This window comes from Capra hircus, chromosome 19 (assembly GCF_001704415.2).
Source record: "Capra hircus breed San Clemente chromosome 19, ASM170441v1, whole genome shotgun sequence".
NCBI classification, from domain to species: Eukaryota; Metazoa; Chordata; class Mammalia; order Artiodactyla; family Bovidae; genus Capra; species Capra hircus.
In genome coordinates, this window is record NC_030826.1 from 27,661,325 (window position 1) to 27,687,066 (window position 25,742).

General features: G+C 50.3%; 1 protein-coding gene across 2 annotated transcripts; it reads left to right on the forward strand.

Moving 5' to 3' along the window:
• ARHGEF15 (Rho guanine nucleotide exchange factor 15) lies at window positions 636–13,070 on the forward strand. 2 transcript variants are annotated; one of them, XM_018064624.1, is made up of 16 exons: window positions 636–720; window positions 2,815–3,473; window positions 3,843–4,175; window positions 4,399–4,453; window positions 5,508–5,566; window positions 5,653–5,864; window positions 5,971–6,131; window positions 6,314–6,466; window positions 6,599–6,728; window positions 8,614–8,688; window positions 8,788–8,880; window positions 8,960–9,120; window positions 9,217–9,369; window positions 9,747–9,829; window positions 9,940–10,044; window positions 10,937–13,070. In XM_018064624.1, the coding sequence occupies exons 2-16, from the start codon at window positions 2,864–2,866 to the stop codon at window positions 11,086–11,088; spliced, it is 2,535 nt and encodes an 844-aa protein (XP_017920113.1). In that variant the 5' UTR covers window positions 636–720; window positions 2,815–2,863; the 3' UTR covers window positions 11,089–13,070. The 2 variants fall into 2 exon arrangements, with proteins under 2 accessions (XP_017920113.1, XP_017920112.1); XM_018064623.1 differs by lacking the exon at window positions 636–720 and adding an exon at window positions 1,251–1,285.

Sequence of the window (25,742 nt, forward strand, 5' to 3'; positions counted from 1 at the left end):
CCGGCAAGCATCTAGAGGTGAGGGCTGGGAGATTGGATGTCTGGTCCTGGTGTGTGCGTGTGTGTGTGTTGGGAGGTTGAATGTCTGGCCCTGGGTTTGTGTGTGTGTGTGTGGCATAAGCAGGCACTTGGGTGTGGGCAAAGACCGCCAGAGTTCCTCACTGCCCCCCCTGCCTCTTCCTCCCACTCCCCGTCTTCCCAGGATGGGATGTGGCTCATTCCACCCCCTCTGCTGTTCTTATGACACACACAGAGCCCTGGGAACTCTTTAATCACAAAGCAAATTACAGGTGAGAGGGGATCTCCTCCACCCCCGCCCACCCTCCCAGGGGTACTGACTCCCAGCCAATCAACATCAAAACCTCCCAATGGGACCTGGAGAGTCATGGGGCTGGGATCTTGAGAGACAGGGACTGAGAATGGGGAGCAGGCAGGGGGCTCAGCCAAGGGCATACCCACCTGGGGAGTACCAAGGCCTCCCCACTAATTCCCACAACTGCATGTGCCACCTTCTTCCTCCTTTACACACACACACTCTCCCAACACAATGGTTGGGTGGGGCTGAGGAACCGGCTTCCTTTGCAGAGATCTGAATCTGGGCCCACAGTTCCCGCCCCAGAAACACAGGAACAGACACACTCAGAGACCCAGCCTCACATTCCTTGCTCCAAGGGGCAGGCGGGACAGGCTGAAAATAGAAACTGCTTCCAAAGAGATAAAGGTAAATTCAGGGAGTGCTACTGCAGAGTTAGGGAGGGGGCAACTGGGGTAGGGATGGGGTTCTGTGGTGTGAAATGATGGGCTGGCTCACACCGAGGAGACAGGCTGGATACTGAAGGGATGGGCCGTCTCGTAAGGTGTGGGAGAGATGGTCAGACACGCTGTCAAGGGACACACACACCACACCACAGCAACCCAGGGGTGTCTGGAGCCCATGCTCTACCTCAAGCCCAGCCAGGGCCACGGTCACCCCATCCTGACCCCACCCCTGTCCAGCCTGGGCCCCCACGATCCCCCTGTCCATGCAGCAATGTGAACCCAGGACAGAACATGTGCGTACACAACAGTCCACTCTCCATGCCTGAGGTTCATCCTTTCCGCAGACTCTGTTATCCTTGGAAACCTGGCATTCGGGGTCCCTCACATCTTCCAGAGCCCCAGTGTGCGCATGTGGAGTGTGGTGTGGTTGGGGGGGGGGTGTCCGGTTGGGAGGAGGATCCGATTCCTGTTTCCTGCTCCTACTCACTCAGCCCCGGGAGGTGACCGAGAGTGGAGAGGACTTGAGGGTGAGTGCTTGGGCCGAGTACCTGGGTCCCTGAGAGAGGCCTGAGTGGGGGGTGGGGGAAGGAAGTAAGGGCAGATACCTGAGGGGGGCAGGGATCCCGGAGGGGGCAAGGCTGGGGAGGAGCTGGCCAGCTGGCGAGGCTACTGCCTGGGTCACCTAAGGAGCTTCCTGCCAGAACACAGAGGCCATTGAGCTGCGAGACTCGCGGTCTACAGCCCGCAGCCCCCACCCCGCATCATTTCTCAGAAACCGATCTGGGGCTTAGAGGGACCTGACTCTCCTGCTGACTCCACAAGAGAATTTGGGGGCGCAGGTCTTCCCGCTCTGACCCTTCAGCCTTCTCAGGCTTACAGGAGGAAGCAAGCCCATGCCCCAGCATCTTGCCCAACTGGTCCTCACCTTCAGTCTGATCTGATCTCCTTCCTCATCACACTCTGGGCATCCTGGCAGGATCCAGGCTTCTACCCACTGGGGCCTCTCTCCTGGACCAGGTGGGGAGCAAGGAGGCAGACAGGGATGAGGATGGGGCAGGAGAGACCATGCCCGGGGCCTCCTGGTCTCCTGGGGTCAGAGGCTCCAGGAATCTTCATGGCAGGAAAAGGAGACTAAAAATAATCCGGAAAGGGAGAGTCCGGAGAGAGGAACTGGGAAATGGGGGGCGGAGGGCCCGCAGGAGCAGGGAAGCTGTGATGCGGCCCAGGCACACACAGAACATATGCTCCACAGAGAAAGAACAGAACACATACCCAACACCCCCATCTCACTCACCCCATACATTGTGTACCCCGCACTCCCAGTTTGTACCGCATACGATAGATACACCTTTTTTTTTTTTTTCCAAATATTTATTTGGGCCAGATCAAGGTCTTAAGTTGCAACTCTTAGCTGAGGCATGCAGGATCTAATTTCCTGATCAGGTATCGAATAGGGGCCCCCTGTACTGGGAGTGTGGAGTGTTAGACACCGGATGGTCAGGGAAGTCCCAATAGATACGCTCCTGAAACACAGCATCCAACACCTGGTTCATATATTAATAGCAGCAGCAGCAGCGCATACACGCCATGTCCATGCGTGGACACACACACACAAACGTTCACAACACATACTACCGACACGGAACACAATTCCTCAGGTAGACACTTGGCTGCATGCCTTATTTCCCTTGCTGATCCAGTCCTCTTGTGCTCCTCTCCCAACTTGGGTCTCGATCCAGGTGCCCCCTCTCTGGCTTCTGTCTCCTCTGGCCTGACTGTGACAGCAGAGGTCAAAAGATGGAGCGAGATGGAGGCTGGGGGGTGAGGGGGCGGGGTTTCAGAGTTCTCAGGAAATGGAATAAGAATTGAGAGGTAACAAGAGAAGACAGTGGAAATAGGAAGGGAAGAGAGGAAGTGCCCCCACCTCTACTCCTGAGCCTAAAATCTCGGCTCATTTGCCTGCAGACATTTCTGCTCAAAGGTCTCTGTCTACTCGAAGGAGCGTGGGGGGCGCAAAGGGCACTAAGGGTCTCTCTTTCTGCCCCCTCTTCCTCAGGGGATGACTCCAGCAGTGTACCCCACTCCTTGGAAGAGCTCAGAGGAAGATGTCAGCCCAGTCTCTTCCGGAAGCAACACCCCCCACCCAGAAGCCCCCTCGGATCATCCGCCCCCGCCCCCCTTCTCGCGCCCGGGCTACCCAGTCCCCAGGGCCCCACCACAACGGCTCCTCTCCACAAGAATCTCCCCTCACTGCCAATGAGGCACCAACCCCCATGTGCACCCCCATGTTCTGGGAGCCCCCGGCCCCATCTCTCAAGCCCCCCGCCCTTCTGCCCCCATCAGCTTCTAAAGCCAGCCTCGACTCCCAGACTTTTCCAGACTCGTCTTCCAACACTCCCAGCCCAGTGTCCCGGCGCTCCATCTCTCCAGAGCCTGCTCCCCGGTCTCCAGTCCCCCCACCCAAACCCTCTGGGTCACCCCGCATGGCTCTGCCCCTGCTCCCCACGACCCAGGTCCCCGACCAGGATGGCTCTGCCTCGGCCCCAGGCACTGTGCGCAGACTGGCTGGCAAGTTCGAATGGGGGACTGAAGGCAGAGTCCAGGCTGCAGACACCCTGGAGCCAAGTCCCCCAGGGAGAGTGGATGCGAATGGGGAGAGAGAGACTCCCCAGGGCAACCTCACTGGGAGCGGGTCTCAGGAGAACGGCACTCCAGGTAATCTGGGCTGGGTTCAATCCAGCTCCTCTTTTTCGTTCTCAGGGCTTTACGATTTTTTTTGGAGGGGTGGGGTTACACCCCAGGGGTGTAACCAGGGATCGAACCCATGCCTCCTGCATTGGAAGTGCAGAGTCCTAACACTAAACTGCCAGGCAAGTCCCTTAGATTGGGTACTTTAAGAGGCTTCTTTTTAAAAATGGATTCCATACTTCAAAAATCTGGTTTTAATACTTCTGGGGCTTTGAAGAGAGCCTGGAGGTGAGAGATGCCTAGCACTGACCTCCAGTTCCTGCTGCCGTGCAGGTTAAGGGGAGGGAGGAGGCCTGGGGAGGGGGACTGTCCTAAGGAGGCCCCTGTCTCCCACAGGTGCTGGGCTGGCCTGCCCTCCCTGCTGCCCCTGTGTCTGCCACGTGGGCCGGCCTGGCCTGGAGCTCCGATGGGTGCCTGTGGGGGGCTATGAGGATGGCCCCAGGGTCCCGTGCCGGGCCTCCCCACTGCGGGCCTCCCGCTCCCGCCCCAGCCCTTCAAGCCTCAGCCACCCCCCAGTCGTCCTCACATCCTATCGCTCCACTGCTGAGCACAAACTCCTGCCACCCCTCAAACCCCCTAAACCAACTCGGGTCAGACAGGACATCACCGTCTCTGGGGAGCCCCCACAGCCTGATCTCGATTCGCCCTCTGAAGATGGAATCCAAAGAGGTACAGGACCGGAGGGATGGGCCTCAGGGCTGGGAAGAGACTGGGTGGAGGTGTACCGTTCTAAACACCAACTCACTACAACCCCCGACAAGCCCTGGGCTTCTTGTTCCTCCACCAGCTGCTGCTCCGGGGCTGACAGTTGTAGTTTCTATAGTAACAGTCTTTGCTGGGCTGGGGTCGGGAGTCCTGGGCTGATGATTCTTCACTCTGGGTTCTCTCTTAGGGGACAGTCCTGATGGTGCTCCTCAGAATGATTCTCCAGCCACCACGGAGGGCAGGTACTGAACACGTAGATACTCCTTCCTGAAAACAGACTAAACTGTGTGTGTGTGTGTGTGTGTGTGTGTGTGTGTGTGTGTGTGCTAAGTCACTTTGGTCATGTCTGACTACTGTAACCCAGAAGCCTGCCAGGCTCCTCTCTCCATGGGAGTCTCCAGGCAAGAATACTGGAGTGGGTTGCCACGCCCTCCTCCAGGGGGCTTTCCCGACCCAGGGATGAACCTAAGTCTCTTTAAGTCTCCTGCATTTGCATGCAGTTCTTTACCACTAGTGCCACCTGGGAAGCCCGGACTAAACTTTGGGTCCACCTAAATCCCACCCCGAGCATGGAGTGAAGAAGGGCTGGGCCTCTAAGGACAAGCAGCCCCAGTTTCTAACCCCAGCTTTGTCCCTTATCAGCTACGTGACCTCAAACATTCACTTAACCTTTCTGGGTCTCAGCCTCCTCACCTGTGAAATTGGGGTAAACATACCAAATACTTAATAAGTTGCTGGGGTCTGATACTGGTGAAGAGTCAGGCCCATACTAAGTCATTTAAGTTGCCCCACTTTGAGCCCCTATTGAAATTATTGTCCACAAATCCATGTGGCAAGCAGGAAGATTTCTCCTGTGTTACCTGGGCCCATCAGTTCTTTTACCACCATCATCAGAGTTAATCTGAGACCATCCATTTATTCAGCATTTACTGGAGTTTAGTCTCCTGGGTTTTCACTGTGGGTGAATGGGTGTGCGGTGGTGCTGATGACCAGAACAGAGTGGGGGGAGGCGTGACAGCTGGAGCTGAGTTGCACTGAGGCACATACAGGACATTCCAGACAGTGGTCCTTCCATGAAAGCCCTGGAGATGGAGGCTCGAAGTGTACAGTGCCCAAAGGTTGAGATAACAGGAACGCACAGGGCCCACTTAGGGCCTCACATACCACAGGCACATGAAACGAGCTGGGGTTTGGCTAGGGTCCCTGCATACGACCTGGACGTCGTTTGTGTACCCCTGCACAGTATCATGTGAATAGTTGCATTTTGAGGAACTCCATCCCTTTCTCTTTCCGCAGGGAGGAAGAGGAGCTGGAGGAGCTGAAGGAGCAGAACTGGGAGCTGCCCCTGCAGGATGGTGAGGGCTGCTGGACCCCGGGGTGCCTGCTGGGACCCGCTAGGCGGGGCACAGGACTTCCCTGACATGCCTCGTCTGCTCTCCAGAACCGCTTTACCAGACCTACCGCGCAGCCGTGCTGTCAGAGGAGCTGTGGGGGGTCGGTGAGGACGGGAGTCCCGCTTCAGGAAACGCTGGGGAAGCTCCCACCTTCGCCCGTCCGCCGGGCCCTCGGAACACGCTGTGGCAGGAGCTTCCGGCTGTGCGAGCCAGCGGCCTCCTGGACACCCTGAGTGCCCAGGAGCGGCGGATGCAGGAGGTGGGCGTTCCTGGGCTCGGGTGCTGGGCACCAAGGGGAGGAGCTTGGGCCCCAGGCCCAGGTTGGGAGCTGGGCTTTCCATTCTCGGCCTGCGCATCCTCCTTAGAGCCTGTTCGAGGTGGTGACTTCGGAGGCCTCATACCTGCGCTCCCTGCGGCTGCTGACAGACACCTTCGTGCTGAGCCAGGCGCTCCGGGACACACTCACCCCCCGGGATCACCACACCCTCTTCTCCAACGTGCAGCGAGTCCAGGGAGTCAGTGAGCGGTCAGTGGGGTCCCCACCTTTCTGCTGGGCAAGCCTGGTGTCGGGGGAAAGCACGGCTTCTCAGCTCTGTCTCCGAGGCCTCCCCTCCCGGGCCCAGCTCTTCCCTCCAGAAGTCAGGGGCGCGGGAGGCGGCACCCCAGGCTCTCTGCCCCGCCTCCAGTGCGTGTTCCCCACTCCCGCAGTTTTCTGGGGAAGTTACTGTCCAGGGTGCGCGCTTCCCCCCACATCCGTGACCTGTGCGACGTGGTGCACGCGCATGCCGTGGGGCCTTTCTCCGTGTACGTGGACTATGTGCGGAACCAGCAGTATCAGGAGGAGACCTACAGCCGCCTGATGTGAGTGTAGTAGAGGAAGGGTCACCCTGCGGGAGGGAGCCGGGGTACAGGGGCAGGGTCCAATCCAGGCCCGGGCAGGTCGCGGGTGATTAGGGCCTCCAGCCAGACGCCAGCCTGCGCCTGCCTCCGTAGGGACACAAACGTTCGCTTCTCCGCGGAGCTGCGGCGGCTGCAGAGCCTTCCCAAGTGCCAGCGCCTCCCGCTGCCCTCCTTCCTGCTCCTGCCCTTTCAGCGCATCACGCGGCTCCGCATGCTGCTGCAGGTACCGCGTCCTGGCCTGGGCCCTTTTCGGTCCCACCAGCCCTGATGGGAAACTCTCCTCAGGGGCCTCCTGCTCCGCCATCGCCATTTCCCGCCCCACCAGAAACACAGCAAACCCCTAAGTTAGGACTCAAAATCGGGGGCCCTCCATCTAGGACACCCCCACCCCCAAGCCCTACCTGGAGTTACCCAAACGTTTCAAGAAGCGGTCTGGTGCAGAAGAGCCTCTGGCTAGAGACCTGAGTTCTGGTCTTAGCTCTGCTGCTAACTGGCTGAGCCACTCTGGGCAAGCTCCCTTTTCTCTCTCCAGGTTTCAGGGTGAATGTGGTGAGTGGTTTTTGAGGTCTTCTCGGGCCATATCTTTGACTGTATGCCTTCCCAGTGGAGATGATATCATCTCCAAGGAGGCAGAAACTCCTCCTTTGAGGGGTAAAAACATCTTAAATATTCCACTGGTTGTGGTACTCCAGAAGGCCAGAGTACCTAAATAGATATACAGTGTATCAATGGTATTAAAATTTCATGGTGGTGGGGGGGGGGCAGTGTCTAAATAGGCTCCTTAGAGGGGTGATACTGAAAAAAGTGGTGAGAAACACTCTTCTACTGTAGAGAAGAAAATTCTCCCTGAACCAAGTCACCCAGTGTGAGGATCTCAAGGTGAAGAGTCCTCAATTATGTTTCCAGTGTCTTAATGTCTTATTCAGCTTTATATAGGAGCTGCCCTGCTGGCTCAGTGGTAAGCAATCCCCCTGCCAATGCAGGAGACATGGGTTTAATCCCTGGGTCAGGAAGATCCCCTGGAGGAGGAAATGGCAACCCACTCCAGTATTCTTGCTAGGATAATCCCATGGACAGAGGAGCCTGGTGGGCCACAGTCCATGGGGTTGCAAAGAGTCGGACATGACTGAGCTCACACTCACCACCTTATATGTCCCCAGTGTAGACAACAACAGCATAATTATGATCAAGAGGATGGCTCTAGTCATAATAGCTAAGCAACTCTTGAGTGTCTTTTCTAGATGTTCTAAGTGCTACACACCCATTTAACCTTACTAATGATTGTGTGAGGATAGGAACTATTATTGATCCCACTTTATAGATAGGAAACTGAGGCTCAAAGAGGTTAAATAACTTTGAGGTCATACAGATAATATTCAATAATTGACGGAGACAAACTTCAAATCCAGGTACTCTTAACTCCATGCTATGTTGCTTCTACTAATTATTTTTTTGTCACTCAGTCGTGTCCAACTCTGGGACACAGGCCCGAATACTGGAGTGGGAAGTCTTTCCCTTCTTCAGGGGATCTTCCTAACCCAGGTCTCCCATATTGCAATCAGATTCTTTACCAACTGAGCTATCAGGAAGCCCTTTAATATAATAATAGTTGTGATTAAAATTATTAAAATAATAGCAACCTTCTTTTCAGCATTTACTATGTCCCAAAGACTATGCTAAGTACTTTATATAGATTTCCTTATTGAATTCTCACAATGCTATTGATTTGGTCGGTAGAAATTATTCCCCTTTTACAGATGGGGAAACTAAGAGAGGAGAGGTAATGTGAGTTGCTCAGGGTTATGCAGACAGTGAGTGGCGAGGCTAGTGTCCCAGCCCTGTGAACCCCAAAATACCAAGCCAAGTGGGGTCCTCTGAGTTGTAACCCCTCTGAATCCCAGGGCTGCAGAGCAGGGGTCCAATTACCCTTCCTCTTTGTTCCCAACAGAGGGTGAGATGGTTGGATGGCATCACTGACTCAATGGACATGGGTTTGGGTGGACCCCAGGAGTTGGTATGGACAGGGAGGCCTGGCATGCTGTGGTTCATGGGGTCGCAAAGAGTCGGGCATGACTGAGCGACTGAACTGAACTGAACTTTGTCCCCAGAATATCCTGCGCCAGACAGAGGAGGGGTCCAGCCGCCAGGAGAATGCCCAGAAGGCCCTGGGTGCTGTCAGTAAGGTGGGAGGGGGATGCTGGGGCTAGGGGAGGTGAGGAGGTGGGAGGGAGGGATGGGTGGATGGGGTGGGAAGGGTGGGTGATTCGGCTTCCCTTACCTAGATCATTGAGCGATGCAGTGCCGAGGTTGGACGCATGAAACAGACAGAGGAGCTGATCCGGCTCACGCAGAGGCTGCGCTTCCACAAAGTCAAGGTTAGCCCCTGCCCAGGCTCTGGGCTTCCCTTTCCCCATGGTGCTGTGAGGTCAGAATCTCCTCCCTGCTTCCTCACAGGCCCTGCCCCTGGTCTCCTGGTCCAGACGCCTGGAGTTGCAGGGGGAACTGACAGAGCTGGGGTGCAGGAGGGGAGGCGTGCTCTTTGCCTCACGCCCCCGCTTCACCCCCCTCTGCCTGCTGCTCTTCAGTGACCTGCTGCTCATCACTCAGCCCAAGAGGTGGGTCCCAGGGAGGGAGGGAGCCCAGGCAGGGGTGGGGAGGAGGAGTCCAGCCGGACCTCTGCTCTCCCTCTGAACCTCCTCTTTGCTGGGCAGTGGGCAGCGGCTACAGGTTCTGGATTATGCCCATCGCTCCCTGGTTCAGGCCCAGCAGGTCCCAGACCCATCTGGCCCCCCTACGTTCCGCCTCTCTCTTCTCAGCAACCACCAGGGCCGCCCCACACACCGGCTACTCCAAGCTTCATCCCTGTGAGTTGTGTCTCCTTCAGAAAACACCCTGGGCAGGGTGTGTGTGTGTGTGTATGTTTCGCTGGTGGTCCAGTGGTTGAAACTCCATGCTTCCACTGCAGGGGGCACAGGTTCAGTCTCTGGTCAGGGAACTAAGATCCAGCAGGTGCCATCGAAAAAGAAAACACCCTGGGGGACCCACTCCTGACCCTTACCTGACCTCTCAGAGTCCACCACCCTCCCTGCAAAGTCTTTCCTCCAAAGCCCCTGCCTAACCCCCAGGAGGATGAACTTTGTCCCCAGAATATCCTGCGCCAGACAGAGGAGTGGTCCAGCCGCCAGGACCCTTCCCTATGTTCCCCAGAGGTGACCTCTTCCCTTCCCTATGTTCCCACCAGATCAGACATGCAGCGCTGGCTGGGTGCCTTCCCTACCCCAGGCCCCCTTCCCTGCTCTGCAGACACCGTCTATGAGGACTGTGGTGAGTGTCCCCCAGAGGGGAGGAGGTAAGGAGAAGGGAGTCTTCGAGGATTATGGGCGAGAAGCTAAAAAGAGCCTGGATCTCACTGTGATATCACCTATCCCAACCAGACTGTTCCCAGGAACTCTGTTCGGAGCCTTCCACACCCACCAAGACAGAGGGACGAAATGTGGAATTCAGGGCTCCCCCCAAGCACCTACACAAGAACCCTGAAGGTGAGAGATTCTTTTATTCATTCATTCAATAAATATTTATTCAGCATTTATGAGATACCACTCACTGTTCTCAGCACTGTGTACAAGACATGCAGATATTCTTGCCCTGCTATGCTATACGTTCAAGTAGAGGTAAAACAATAAAGAACAAACAAGATAAATAAGGTGATAAGTGCTGTGGAAAATCAAAGGTGAAGCAGAGTCAAGGAGGTTAGGAGCTTCCAGGTTGGGTAGGGTTACACGTTTAAACAGGGAGGTCAAGGGACTTCCCTGGTAGACTGGTGGTTAAGATGCTGCACTCTCAGTGCAGGGGGCCTGGGTTCAATCCCTGGTCAGGGAACTGGATCCCATATGCTGGAACTAAGAGTTCTCATGCTGCAACTAAGACCCCCTGCAGCCAAATAAATAAACAAACAAACAATAAGTAGAGAGGGTAAGGCAGATCTCACAGGCACCCTGTGGATAGTGACTTGGTGGAAGAATTTAGGCACATGGTGTCTGGTGTGAAAGTGTCCCAAGAGGCAGGAGTAAGAAAGCCAGTGTGACAAGAGGGAGTGAGGAAAGAAGAGAAGCAGATGAGGTCATGGGGGTAACTGGGATTAGGTCACGAGGGTCCTCATAGGTTTCTGTAAAAACTCTGGCTGTCACTCTGAGTGAGATGAGCAGTCAGCGCAGGGCTTCATGGGAGGGACCCCACCTCTCTCTGATGCTGCTGTCACGTCCACCTCTAATGGCCTTTTTACCAATGCTCCAAGGCTTTTCCACTAATTCCCACACCTGCCATGGCCCTCAGGCGTTAGACCCCACTGGGCCTCCCTTCCCCCGCCCCCCCTCTCCCCCTGACCTGCCCTCTACCCTGGCCCCACTTAGGCCCTTGTGTCTTCTTTTTCAGGCTGGCTGAAGGGGCTTCCTGGAGCCTTCCCTGCCCAGTTGGTGTGTGAAGTCACAGGGGAACATGAAAGGAGGAAGCACCTTCGTCAGCACCAGAGACTCCTGGAGGCTGTTGGGCCATCTTCAGGCACCCCCGATGCCCCCCCACCCTAATGCATGGTGGTGTGGAGGGGGGAGCAGCACAAGTCAGGACAGCTGGCAGCCTGGCACAGGGAGAACAAAGCCCATCCATGCACTGGATTCGCTGTCAGTGGAAACGCTACCTCAGTGGCAACCAGTAGGGGCCGAGCTTCAAGACTGGGCAGCCAATGAAAACAGGGCCGTCTGAGCCCACGCAGGAGGGAGAATGAAGATGGCTTGAGTGGGTTGCCAGTGGAGGCAGAGGCTTAGTGCAGAGCGGACAGCAGGTGGTGAGCCTCTGGCTAGTGAGTATCCCTGCTATGCTCACAGCCAAAGAAGAGGATTCTAGGTCAATGCAGTTAAAAGAGGGCTGCATTTGAGATAAAGTCCTAGGATCAAATAGCCAATAGCAGGGATAAGTCCAGATGGTGATCTGGGCCCAAGAGACCAGTAGGAACCCTGCTTGGTGCTATAACAATCACTGTCCTGTCTTTTGAGTCTGGGAAGTATTAGACTCCATTCCTGGGGTGCCTCCTGTATCCTCTTGAGCCACTTCCTCTCTTCTAGAAGAATCCAGAGTATGTCTCAGAGAATATGTGTGTGTGCATATGTCTGCATATGTATTAAGGAGGGTGATTTTTCGGAACATGGTGTGTATGGTTTTGCCTCCTTGCCAGATAACTGAGTGCTCTATTTCTTCCCTCACCCCTCATTTTTCCCATTAGTCTCCTCAAAAAGACAGTAGGTCTGAGCTCCAGAGGCACATGTGCTGGGTGTGGCTTGGCAGCCAGAGGCCAGAGCTGGGGATAAGAGAGGCCTGGGTTCTGGGTCTCTTGGAGGCTGGAGACACCAAGTAGCCTTGCAGAGGAGTCTGAAGGACTGAAGATGGCCAGTAGCTGGGGTCTGAGGCCTCCTGAAGTTTGTAGGCCCTTTTCCTTGCCCAGAGCTTGGCCCTCATAATCCCTACCTGCAGATCATCCAGCCTGAACCATAAGCAGCCATCCAGCCTCAGCTTCAGGCTTCAGACTGGCTCTGGGCCCCAGGTTTGAGTGAGCTTCAGCTGTGGCTCTCGAGCCAACTAAGAAAGCCTCTAGGGCTTTCTTGCCTTCATCATGATCCTTTCACAGAAACACTGGGCCAAGTAGTGGGAAAGAAAAGAGACCCAGTGTTGCTGCCTAACCCCACCCAGAGCATCTGCTTAAAGATGAGAAACTGGCATGATGCCAGAGGAGGTGAGGGACACACAGAGCAGAGCAGACAATTGTGGGCAAGTGGCATCACGCCTTCCCTTCAGCTCACGCATGGCAACTTGCCTGGGACAGAAACTGCCATGCCCTTCACAAGGGAGCACAAGGACTCTGAGGGATCCAGAGGGAGAAAGGTACTGGCATTTGGCTTGTCCATGACTTTGGAGATTGACCCAGCACAGTGCCTGGCATATGAGATGCCATGCCATGCTTAGTCACTTAGTCGTATCTGACTTTTTGCAACTCACTGTAGACTGCCAGGCTGCTCTGTCCATGGGATTTTCCAGGCTAGAATACTGGAGTGGGTTGTCATTTTCTTCTCCAGGGGATCTTCCCAACCCAGGGGTTGAACCTGTGTCTCCTAAGTCTCCTGCATTGCAGATGGATTCTTTACCCACTGAGTCATCACCACCAATAAATGTTGGTGGAACTGTGTTGAGGCTTTTTGGGGGACCACGTTTTTAAAGGAGGAGTGGTTTTTAAATGCAACTCTATTAGGGGAGCAGAGCTGGTTGAAAAGGTATCTTTTGAGGGCAGGGGTCAGCTCTGCTGGGAACTGGGGCTTGGAGCGCAGATTCAAGGCCTGAATGTGTTGATGCTCGTAGCTTCCGAGGGATATTGGGTAGTATGGTGGTGGGAGAGTTTCAGGTGTTGGAGCAGGAAGCTGCAGGTTGGGAAAAGGACAGGTAGAGCCAGATACAGCTGGGACTTGGGCAAGTGAAGAACACAAAGGGCAATCAGTCAGCAATAAATGTCCTTTACTGAGCAGCCACGCATCTCTGTGTTTAATTCATTTCTACATCTGTTCATTGAGTGCCTTCTATGAGCTAGGCACTCTTCTAGGATCTGAGGATACAGAGATGAAAAAGACAAGGACCTTGCCCTTAAGGAGCTTACATTCTGGGGAAGTTGCTAAGTAAACAAGTTAATAACTAAGTTAAGATCAGATAGAAGTGATTACTTTGAAGAAAATGCAAAAAAGGTTATGATACAGAGGGGGGTGTGTGTGTGTGTGTGTGTGTGTGTGTGTGTGTGTGTGTGTGTGTGTGTGTGTGTGTGTGTGTGTGTATGTGTGTGTGTGGCTTTGGGGAAGAGCCTGGAGGAGATGACGGTAAGCTGAAACCCAAATAACAAGAAGGAAGCATCTGGGAAGATCTGAGCAAAGAACACTCTAGGGGTGGCAACAAAGGGACTGAAGTGCAGGAAGAGAAGGCAGTGGTCATGGGGAGGGAGCTGGCCTACATGCTCACAAGTTTCTTGGGGGCTGGCGGGGTGTCGCTCCACAGAAATTCCCCTCTTCCTCTGAGACACACAGACACATCCAGAGGCAGACAAAGCTGCACATATATGTTCCCTCCCAAATCCTCAGTCCCTTCCCGAGTCCTGCCATTTAAGGAAACCTCCAGGCTCCAAGCCAGAGGTTTTGATATTGGGACAGTGGAAAGATGGAGACCAGTTAAGAGTTGTTTGGGGAATTGTATTATGGCTAAGACCTGGAGCTCCCAATGCAAGGGGCTTTGGGTTTGATCTCTGATCAGGGAACTAGATCCTACATGCCGCAACTAGAGATCCCAGCGTGCTGTGTACTCAGTCACTCAGTCCTGTCCGACTCTTTGTGGCTCTTTGGACTTTAGCCTGCTAGGCTCCTCTGTCCATGGGATTTCGTAAACAAGATTACTGGAGAGGGTTACCGTTTCCTCCTCCAAATGCCATAACTAAGACCTGGCACAGCCAAATGAATAAATTGGGGGACATGAAAGCACGAATATATAACCACATGTTCCAAAGAGACTGAAAAGACAGGACGGGAGGGGACTGTCCTGTTCCTGTTATCTCAAGAGTCCCTTTCCATTTTGGGGTGACCTGAGTGTGTGTGTGTGTATGCACAATCCTGGAGAGGTCTGCATTTTGCATCTGTTGGAGGAGACCAAGAGGCAGAAAGCACAGCAATACAGCAAAGAAGCAGATGTGAGAGAATGAGGACTTCATGGGAGAAGGAATGGGGCCCAGGCAACAAAGACAGAGGAGATGGAATAGTGTAGTGGGTAGAGGTGGTCCAGGTGGTAGTAAGTGACTTGGCTCTCGTACATTCTCTCCCTCCCTCTCCTGAGCACCTTCTGCCAGGTGTCCACCTCTCTGCCTTAGCTACATACAGCCTTCTTCTGGTGTCCATCACCCTCTCTGTTTTGTGTTGTCCTCTCTCCCCCACTTTTTGCCCCTCTGGATTGCCTTCTGCAGTTTCCTGTAGGAAGGCCCATGGGAGGAGAAGTCTCTTTCAGTGCTGCCCTGACTGGCATTCCAGGCATGGTGGTGGGGGTCATATCTACAAACACCCAGGTGGTAGAGAGGCTTACTGCCTGGCTAGGGGCATCCTGGAGCTGCCATTACCCCATTCCTTCATATTCTATCATCTGGGGAGGTAGAAGAAACAAACATTTTCACAGGCTTAGGAAAAGCCTTCCTACTTGTTAGGAAGACTGATGCTGAAGCTGAAACTCCAGTATTTTGGTCATCTGATGTGAACAGCTGACTCATGGGAAAGTCTCTGATTCTGGGAAAGATTGAGGGCGGAGGAGAAGAGGGAGTCAGAAAATGAGATAGCTGGATGGCATCACCGAAGCAATAGACATGCACTTGGGCAAACTTCGGGAGATGGTGAGGGACAGGGAGGCCTGGCATGCTGCAGTCCATGGGGTCGCAAAGAGTCGGACATGACTGGGTGAGCAAACAACAAGGAAAAGTGCACGTATATCTCAGACCTGGAAGAAGTGACTCAGGGGACAGATTGGGGAAGCCGGGCCTCTGGTGGGGGTAGTCAGTATGTGTTCTCTCTACTCACAGCTCTGCTCCTCATATTTGTGGCACCCATATTTGGGGAGTCAATGACAATACAGGTAGGACTGGGCACTGACCTCCCTCTGTGCTGGCCTTTCTATGGGCTCTGGGTCAACATAGTCGTGGCCACTGTTTCATCACTGCAGGTGAGCTGCAATCATGACCTTGAGCAGCAAGTGAGTGAGAGGAGCCTGCTTTTCCCCACAGCCATTCCACAGGCTGAGCTGAGGTTCTAGTAGTCACAGTTTCCAGTAGTCACCAGGGACGCTTGATGAAGGCAACATGCTATACATTGGACGATGCCTGATAAAATCCTTAAAAAATGTGCTGAGTCTATGAGGTTGATGGGGCGCTATGTTTTTATTTATTTATTTATGGCTGTGCTGGGTCTTTGCTGCTGTGCGGGCTCTTCTCTAGGTGTGGAGAGCTGGAGCTACTCTCTAGGGTGTACTCAGTAGCTGTGGCGCATGGGCTTAGTTGCTCCATGGCATGTGGGGGTCTTCATGGATCTTCCTGGATCAGGGATAGAACCTGTGTCTCCTGCACGGGTAGGCGGATTCTTTACCCCTGAGCCACCAGGGAAGCCCGATGGAGTGCTATTTTAAAAATGTAATTCTTTTCACTTGGAAAAAAAGGTGTAATTCACATGCAGCAATATCCACCCTCTTTCCTGGTAGCTCAGCTGGTAAAGAATCCACCTGCAAGGCAGGAGACTCTGGTTCAATTCCTGGATCAGGAAAATTCCCTGGGAAAGGGATAGGCTACCCACTCCAGTATTCTTGGGTTTCCATGGTGGCTCAGGCAGTAAAGAATCCACCTGCAATGAAGGAGACCTGGGTTCAATCCCTAGTTTGGGAAGAGCCTCTGGAGGAGGCCATGGCAACCCACTCCCCTGTTCTTGCCTTGAGAATCCCCATGGATAGAGGAGCCTGATGGGCTATACAGTCCATGGGGTTGCAGAGTCCTGGACACGACTAAGAACACATATAGTCATGTAATCACTACTGCAATCAAGATACAAGAGTTTCATTGCCGCCTTAAGTTCATTTGTGCCCCTTTGTGCTGAACCCCTTATCCCATCCCAGCCTCTGGCAACCCCTTGTTTGTTTTCTGTCCCTACAGTTTTGTCTTTTCTATAATGTCTTATAGATGGACTTATACAGTAGGTAGCCTTTCAAGTGTGGCTTTTCTCATTTAGCATAACGCTTTTTGTTCACATTGTTGTGTCAACACTTTTCTTTTTATTGTCGAATAAGAGAAGGAAATGGCAACCCACTCCAGTGTTCTTGCCTGGAGAATCCCAGGGATGGGGGAGCCTGGTGGGCCACCGTCTATGGGATCACACAGAGTCAGACACGACTGAAGTGACTTAGCAGTAGCAGCAGCAAGAGTCCATTGCATGGATGCACAGCAATTGTTTACTCATTCCCTAAAGTGAAGCTGTTTGGGTTGTTTCCAGCTTGTTTTTTTTTTTTTTTTTTTTTTTTTGTGCCATGTAGTCTTGTGGGATCTTATTGATAGTTCTGGGAGCAGGGATTGAACCCATATCCCCGGTGTTGGAAGCATGGAATCTTAACCATCAGGGAAGTTTCTGTTTCCAGTTTTAAATGATTACAAATAAAGTCACTGTTAAGTATTCTTGCACAGGCATTGTGTTTGTTTTTTTCTTTTATTTGTGGATACAACTGAGCGACTGAACTGACTGACTGACACCATGCAGCTTGCGGGATCTCAGTTCCCTGAGGGACTTGAACCTAGGCCACAACAATGAGAGTGCCAAATCCTAACCACTAGGCCGCCAGAGAACTCCATCCCGTATAGGTTTTTGGATGCATGTAGATTTCATTTTACTTGGGTGCATACCTAGGGATGGAATTACTAGGTCATATCTCTGCCAACAAAGGTCCGTATAGTCAAGGCTATGGTCTTCCCAGTGGCCATGTATAATTGTGAGAGCTGGACCGTAAAGAAGACAGAATATCAAAGCATTGAAGCCTTTGAACTGAGGTGCTGGAGAAGACTCCTGAAAGTACCTTGGATAGCAAGGAGATCAACCTGGAATATTCACTGGAAAGACTATAATGCTGAAGCTGAAGCTCTAGTATTTTCGTCATCTGATGCGAAAAGAGGACTCATTGAAAAATTCCCTGATGCTAGGAAAGATCGAGGGCAGAAGGAGAAGAGGGCATCAGGATGAGATGACTGGACGGCATCACCAATGCAATGAGCATGAACCTGGGCGAGCTCCAGAAGATGATGAGGGACAGGGAGGCCTGGTGTGCTGCAGCCCATGGGATCGCAAAGAGTCGGACACGCCTGGGGGACTGAACAACAACAACGATAAGAATGTTAAGTGTTTAATTTAACTTTATTGGAAACTGGCCATCTGTTTTCCAAAGTGTCTGTACACTTTGCATCCCCACCAGCAAAGGATGAGTGCTATGGCTGGTATCCTGCTCTGTGTCTTGGCCACTAACTGGCATCATCAGTTTTGTTGTTTTGTTTTGTGTGACAGTCTATGAGGTATGTAGTGGTATCTCGCGGCTTTTAATCTGCCTTTCCCTAATGACTAATGATGCTGAATATCTTTTCATGTGCTTATTTGTATATCTTCTTTGGTAAAGTGTCTGTTCAAAACTTTAGGCCTTTTACAAACTGAGTAGTTTGTTTTCTTATTATTGTGTTTGGAGAGTTCTTTGTATATTCTCGATATAAGTCCTTTATCAAATATATGATTTGAAAATATTTCCCCTTAGTCTGTGGCTTGTCTTTTCATTCTTCTAAACTGCGTTCTTCCAGGAGCAGAAATTCTTTTCTTTGCAGTCACTTCACTTCTTGCTTTAAGCAGCCTTTTTTCTTCTTACTTCTGTTTAGTTGGTATATAGAAGGCAATGGAATGTCCCACAGAGGCAGAACCAAGCAAGCAGGATACACACAAGGAAACCTGTCTGCCCATCATTTTCCCATGTGCCCAAAGCCTAAAGGTCAAAGGACCTCTGGGGAGGAGAGTGGATCTAGCAACCTAGATCTTCTGGAGTCTAGTTCTTTATTCAGTGTGCTATTCTTAGAAAGGCAGCATCGGCACCACCCGGGGGCTCGTCCAAAGTGTGGGATCTGCATTTTAATGAGATGCCCAGACCAGGAGTACACACATTAGAGTTTGAGGAACATCACCTTCGACAGGCCCACATGAAGGAAGAATGCATGTTTCCTAGAGACAAAAGGGAGGGACCTTGCAGCACGTGGATTCTGGCCACAGAGATATCCTAGCAAGGCCAGGGGTCTGGGAGCTCATCAAGGAGGAGATTCATGCTAGAGTTTCTATTGGGGTGAGCTGGCCTGGGACGGGACTATTTCTGAGTGTCACATAGGCAGCAAAGCACATCCACGTGGACAGTCAAGGAGTGACCAATAAGCTTGTGTTCTTGAGTCCATGTTCTAAGCCCAAGTCCGTATTCTCCAGGGGCTACTGTCCTAGAAGCATGGGTAAGCACCTGCCCTTACTAATGCAACAGTGGGACTCCTTCCTTTTCAGAAATCTCCCAGTCTCACACTCCATTCCAGCTGCCACTCTGTACTTGTGTGAGCACGTGATCATTACTAGTCGACTGCTCAGCTTCTTTCTTTTGGGACAGTGATCCCTTCCCACACCCATGTAGTTCATGGGCTGTCAATCAAGGCATCCGAGCCAGTCAGATGCTTGGGATTTGGAATCCTACCTAGACATAGAGAAGGATGAAGGTTCAGGAGGATCTGGGGGACAATGGTGGGTAGAGAGACCAGTTCTTTTTTATTTTTAAAGAAACTTTAATTTTTATTTATTTATTTTGTGTCCTTGGTCATGCACGGATATGGCATCTTGGTTCCCCAATCAAGGATCAAATCTGTGCCTCCTGCTTTGGGACTGTGGAGTCTTAACCACTGGACCACCAGGCAAGTCCTGAGAGACCAGCTCTTGGTAATGATTTGTCCATGCTCCCCTGGTCTCTGTTTAGTTCTAGGCCTGGATTTTCTGCTTTCTTTTTGAGTCTGTGCGTTCTCATTATCACCCAATATACTCCTTTTTGCCTAGCTTAGTCAGTCTGGGTTTGTGCTTGTAACTGAAGAACTCACACTGATACAAAATCTTACAAGATAATCGGTCAGTGCTGCTGCTAGCCCACAAGGGCCCTTTGTGCCTTCAACCTTGTGGTTAACAGGCGGCCCTTCTGAACAGATGTAGGGTTAGTTGGCTTGGCAGGGAGCAGCACTTTTATGTAGATATAGAACAAAGTGCATCTTCCTCCAGGCCACTGGGGACCCCTTGGTGGGGTATGGACAATGGAGCAGAAGACTAGAGTTCAGTTCCTCCCCTCTGTGCCATGCGCTCTTGTGCAGTGCCCATCCTGCAACCGTACATGGAGACTCTCTTGTCAGACCCCTCACCCTTCCCTTCGGCTCTTTCTCTTCCTTCTGTCTTCTAGTTTATCTCTTCTAGGCTTTTATTCTGGCAACATCAAGGCTGATAACAGCTATGTTTACTTTCATAGCTGTGGTTGAGTCTTCCGTGCTTTGTCCATCTGTTGATTCTAAAATTGAAACTCAATAAACAGTGTTTACCTTATATATTGTGACTGTATTAATATCTTTCATTGCAGAGCTAGTAATCACTAAGATTACATTTCCTTTCTTGAGGAAATTGTGTTGGACTATTTTTAATTACCTTTTGAAAAACTGTATTTGATACCTTCACAAGTTTCTATGAAATATACATTCACAGTTATTTGTTGTTATTAAGTCGTGTCTGACTGTACGACCTCATGGACTGCAGCATGTCGGCTTCCCTGTCCCTCACTAACTCCCAGAGTGTGCTCAAATTCATGTCCATTGAATCGGTGATGCCATCCAATCATCTCATCCTCTGTCGTCCCCTTCTTCTCCTGCCTTCAATCTTTCTCAGCATCAGAGTCTTTTCCAATGAGTTGGCTCGTCACACCAGGTGGCCAAAGTGTTGGAGCTTCAGCTTTAGCATCAATCCTTCCAGTGAATATTCAAGGTTGATTTCTTTTAGGATTGACTGATTTGATCTCCTTACAGTGCAAGGGACTCTCAAGAGTCTTCTCTAACACTACAGTTTGAAAGCATCAATTCTTTGGCACTTGGTCAAATGATTCTAATGTAATGAATCACCCAACTCAGGAACCAATAACCTATTGCCTACTGGTGTATGTACCAGTGTAACTCTCTCTGTCCCATTTCCCTGCCCCCCCCTGAGAAATAGCCACTATTCTACATTTTGTGTTTATCATTCCACTGCTTTTTAAAACATGCCATGCAATCATAATAGAATGTATGTTTCAACAATGTTTTGCTTAGTTGTGCTTATTTATAATCTCTATATAAATGGTATCATATCTGTGGCATAATTTTCTGGGAGCTATAGTTCTCAGGAAACATTGTATTGTCTAGATTCTTCCATATTGTATTGTGCTGCATATGATTTCTCATTCCTAGTAGAGCCGGCCCCTTCCCACAACACTGGTCCCTCCTGGCATAGAACACACTTCACAGTTATTCCTGCCTGTAACTGAGGAAGCTAGGGAATTTGCCCACCAACTCCCTATCTGTCATTAGTTTGCAGGTCAGCCTTCAGACTTGGGTGATACTGACTGTGGTTACTGGTTGGGGCATAGGCTTGGATTACTGTGACATTGAATGGTTTGCCTTGGAAACAAACAGAGATCATTCTGTCGTTTTGAAATTGCATCCAAGTACTGCATTTCGGACTCTCTTGTTGACCATGATGGCTACTCCATTTGTTCTAAGGGATTCCTGTCCACAGTAGTAGATATAAAGATCATCTGAGTTAAATTCACCCATTCCAGTTCATTTTAGTTTGCTGATTCCTAGAATGTCGACATTCACTCTTGTCATCTCCTGTTTGACCACTTCCAGTTTGCCTTGATTCATGGACCTGACATTCCAGGTTCCTATGCAATATTGCTATTTACAGCATCGGACCTTGCTTCTATCACCACAGCTGGGTATTGTTTTTGCTTTGGCTCCATCCCTTCATTCTTTCTGGAGTTATTTCTCCACTGATTTCCAGTAGCATATTGGGCACCTACCGACCTGGGGAGTTCCTCTTTCAGTATCCTGTCATTTTGCCTTTTCATACTGTTCATAGGGTTCTCAAAGCAAGAATACTGAAGTGGTTTGCCATTCCCTTCTCCAGTGGACCACATTCTGTCAGACCTCTCCACCATGACCCGCCCATTTTGGGTGGCCCCACTGGCATGGCTTAGTTTCACTGAGTTAGACAAGGCTGTGGTCCTAGTGTGATTAGGTTGACTAGTTTTCTGTGATTATGGTTTCAGTGTGTCTGCCCTCTGATGCCCTCTCACAACACCTACTGTCTTACTTGGGTTTCTCTTACCTTGGACGTAGGGTATCTCTTCACGGCTGCTCCAGCAAAGTGTAGCCGCTGCTCCTTACCTTGGACAATATCACAGTAATCCAAGCCTATGCCCCAACCAGTAATGCTGAAGAAGCTGAAGTTGAACGGTTCTATGAAGATCTACAAGACCTTTTAGAACTAACACTCCAAAAAGATGTCCTTTTCATTATAAGGGACTGGAATGCAAAAGTAGAAAGTCAAGAAACACCTGGAGTAACAAGCAAATTTGGCCTTGGAGTACGGAATGAAGCAGGGCAAAGGCTAATAGAGTTTTGCCAAGAGAACGCACTGGTTGTAGCAAACACCCTCTTCCAACAACACAAGAGAAGACTCTACACATGCACATCACCAGATGGTCAACACCGAAATCAGACTGATTATATTCTTTATGGCCAAAGATGGAGAAGCTCTATAGAGTCGGCAAATACAAGACTGGGAGCTAACTGTGGCTCAGATCATGAGCTCCTTATTGCCAACTTCAGACTGAAATTGAAGAAAGGAGGGGAAACCACTAGACCATTCAGGTATGACCTAAATCAAATCCTTTATGATTATACAGTGGAAGTGAGAAATAGATTTAAGGGACTAGATCTGATAGATAGAGTGCCTGATGAACTATGGACGGAGGTTCGTGACATTGTATAGGAGACAGGAATCAAGACCATCCCCATGAAAAGAAATGCAAGAAAGCAAAATGGCTGTCTGAGGAGGACTTACAAATAGCTGTGAAAAGAAGAGAAGCAAAAAACAAAGGAGAAAAGGAAAGATATAAGCATCTGAATGCAGAGTTCCAAAGAATAGCAAGGAGAGATAAGAAAGCCTTCCTCAGCAATCAATGCAAAGAAATAGAGGAAAACAACAGAATGGGAAAGACTAGAGATCTCTTCAAGAAAATTAGAAACATCAAGGGAACATTTCATGCAAAGATGGGCTCGATAAAGGACAGGAATGGTAGGGCTCTAACAGAAACAGAAGATATTAAGAAGAGGCGGCAAGAATACACAGAAGAACTGTACAAAAAAGATCTTCACAACCCAGATAGTCATGATGGTGTGATCACTCACCTAGAGCCAGACATCCTGGAATGTGAAGTCAAGTGGGCCTTAGAAAGCATCACTACGAACAAAGCTAGTGGAGGTGATGGAACTCCAGTTGAGCTATTTCAAATCCTGAAAGATGATGCTGTAAAAGTGCTGCACTCAATATGCCAGCAAATTTGGAAAACTCAGCAGTGGCCACAGGACTGGAAAAGGTCAGTTTTCATTCCAATCCCAAAGAAGGGCAATGCCAAAGAATGCTCAAAATACCACACAATTGGACTCATCTCACACACTAGTAAAGTAATGCTCAAAATTCTCCAAGCCAGGCTTCAGCAATACGTGAACTGTGAACTTCCAGATGTTCAAGCTGGTTTTAGAAAAGGAAGAGGAACCAGAGATCAAATTGCCAACATCTGCTGGATCATCAAAAAAGCAAGAGAGTTCCAGAAAAACATCTATTTCTGCTTTATTGACTATGCCAAGCTTTTGACTGTGTGGATCACAATAAACTGGAAAATTCTGAAAGGGATGGGCATACCAGACCACCTGACCTGCCTCTTGAGAAATCTGTATGCAGGTCAGGAGGCAGCAGTTAGAACTGGACATGGAATAACAGACTGGTTCCAATTAGGAAAAGGAGTACATCAAGGCAATATATTGTCACCCTGCTTATTTAACTTATATGCAGAGTACGTCATGAGAAACGCTGGGCTGGAGGAAGCACAAGCTGGAATCAAGATTGCTGGGAGAAATATCAATAACCTCAGATATGCAGATGACATCACTCTTATGGCAGAAAGTGAAGAGGAACTAAAAAGCCTCTTAATGAAAGTGAAAGAGTAGAGTGAGAAAGTTGGCTTATAGCTCAACATTCAGAAAACGAAGATCATGGCATCGGGTCCCATCACTTCATGGGAAATAGATGGGGAAACAGTGGAAACAGTGGCAGACTTTATTTTTTGGGGGCTCCAAAATCACTGCAGATAGTGATTGCAGCCATGAAATTAAAAGACGGTTACTCCTTGGAAGGAAAGTTATGACCATCTTAGACAGCATATTCAAAAGCAGAGACATTACTTTGCCAACAAAGGTCCATCTAGCCAAGGCTATGGTTTTTCCAGTGGTCATGTATGGATGTGAGATTTGGACTGTGAAGAAAGCTGAGCGCTGAAGAATTGATGCTTTTGAACTGTGGTGTTGGAGAAGACTCTTGAGAGTCCCTTGGACAGCAAGGAGATCCAACCAGTCCATCCTAAAGAAGGTCGATCCCGGGTGTTCATTGGAAGGACTGATGCTAAAGCTGAACTCCAATACTTTGGCCACCTCATGGAAAGAGTTGGCTCATTGGAAAAGACCCTGATGCTAGGAGGGATTGGGGGCAGGAGGAGAAGGGGATGACAGAAGATGAGATGGCTAGATGGCATCACTGACTTGATGGACGTGAGTCTGAGTGAACTCCGGGAGTTGGTGATGGACAGGGAGGACTGTCATGCTGTGATTCATGGAGTCACAAAGAGTCGGATATGACTGAGCGACTGAACTGAACTGAACTGAACTGAACTGACCATGGTTAATGGGATGGCACTCATCCTTGGTAGGGCCAGAGAATATTTGGGATTAGAATGGAGTAATCTTTGCTCTGGTGGCTAAAGGTGTAAGATGGACTGTGCTGGGTGTAAGGGCCACGTTTCTCACCATGTGGATGAGAGAAAAGGAGGAGGGTGGTTTCCAGAGAAAGAAAAAGATACTCAGGGAGGGACTTCCCTGGTGGCAGAGTGGATAAGAATCCGCCTGCCAGTAGAGGGAACACAGGTTTGATCCCTGGTTCAGGAAGATTCCATGTACTGCAGAGGAGCTAAGCCCATGTGCCACAACTGCTGATGCATCTGTGTGTCTAAGACGAGCCACTGCAACGAGACATCCCCGCTCACCACAACTAGAGAAAGCCCTGGAGCAGCAGTGAAGACCCAGCACAACCAAAAGGAATAAATGCATTAATAAAATAAATAAATACATTTTTTTAAAAAAAGATGCTCAAGGAGGAGCAAGACCAGAGTCCAAGTTCTGTGATCTGAATATTTGTGTTCCTCAAATTTCTATGTTGGGAAAGTAACCCACAAGGTGAAGGTTTGAGGAGGTGGGAGGCTCCAGTTTCATGAATAGGAGTAACGTCCTTATAAAAGAGACCCCACACAGGGATCCCTTCACCTGAGGACACAGCAAGAAGTCTGTGACCTGGAATTGGGCTATCACCCAAATATGCCAGTTATGGTTGTATGGCACCATGATCTTGGACTTCCAGCCTCCAAAACTATGAGAAATAAGTTTCTGTTGTTTATAAATTCTACAGTCTATGAAGCCTGGTGTGCTGCAGTCCACAGGGTTGCAAAGAGTCGGACACGACTAAGCGACTGAACAACTCTATGGTATGTTGTTATAGCTGACCGAGTGGATTAAGACACAGAGGAAGAGTCCTCACAGGATTTGAATTCATGATTCTAATTATTCTGAGTTCCAGCTGTGCACATGATCTCTTGATCTATAATTAACTACCCTTTGGCTTAAATTAATTTCAGTTCCATTCCATCATTTGCAGTCACCCGTCAGCAAGGATGCCTGCTAAACACCTCTGTGTTTTTGCTCTTTCTTCTTTGCTTGCTGGTGAGAGTGCAAAACAATGAAAACAATATCAATAATGACACTGCTTGGGCCTTCCCTGGTGATCCAGATGCTAAGACTCTGTGCTCCCAATGCAGGGGGCCAGGGTTCAGTCCCTGGTCAGGGAACTTGATCTCACATGCTGCAGCTAAGGCCAGGAACAGCCAAATAAATAAATACAATAGATAAATATTTAAAAATAATATCTCCATTTTCTGGGAATTTACTATGAACAAAAGATTGCTTTTTGTTCATTATCTCATTCAATACTCAAACCAAACCTAGACAAGTATTGTCCCATGTTACAGATGAGTAAACTAAGACACAAAGAAGCTATATGTCTTCCAGGTTCATAAGGCCATTAAGAGGAAGACCCCTAATTCATCTCTTGTGTTGCTGGATCGAAAGCCTTTGTTCTTAACCATGTGTATCACTCTCTTCACAAAGTGAATCAACTCTGGTGGGATGCAG

What these genes read in the sequence shown, in the direction of transcription:
- ARHGEF15 (XM_018064624.1), top strand. Translation starts at nt 2,864, where the DNA reads ATGTCAGCCCAGTCTCTTCCGGAAGCAACACCCCCCACCCAGAAGCCC. An exon ending in AGGAGCGGCGGATGCAGGAG is followed by an intron (nt 5,865 to 5,970) that starts GTGGGCGTTCCT and finishes CATCCTCCTTAG; the next exon opens with AGCCTGTTCGAGGTGGTGAC. An exon ending in CCTACACAAGAACCCTGAAG is followed by an intron (nt 10,045 to 10,936) that starts GTGAGAGATTCT and finishes CTTCTTTTTCAG; the next exon opens with GCTGGCTGAAGGGGCTTCCT.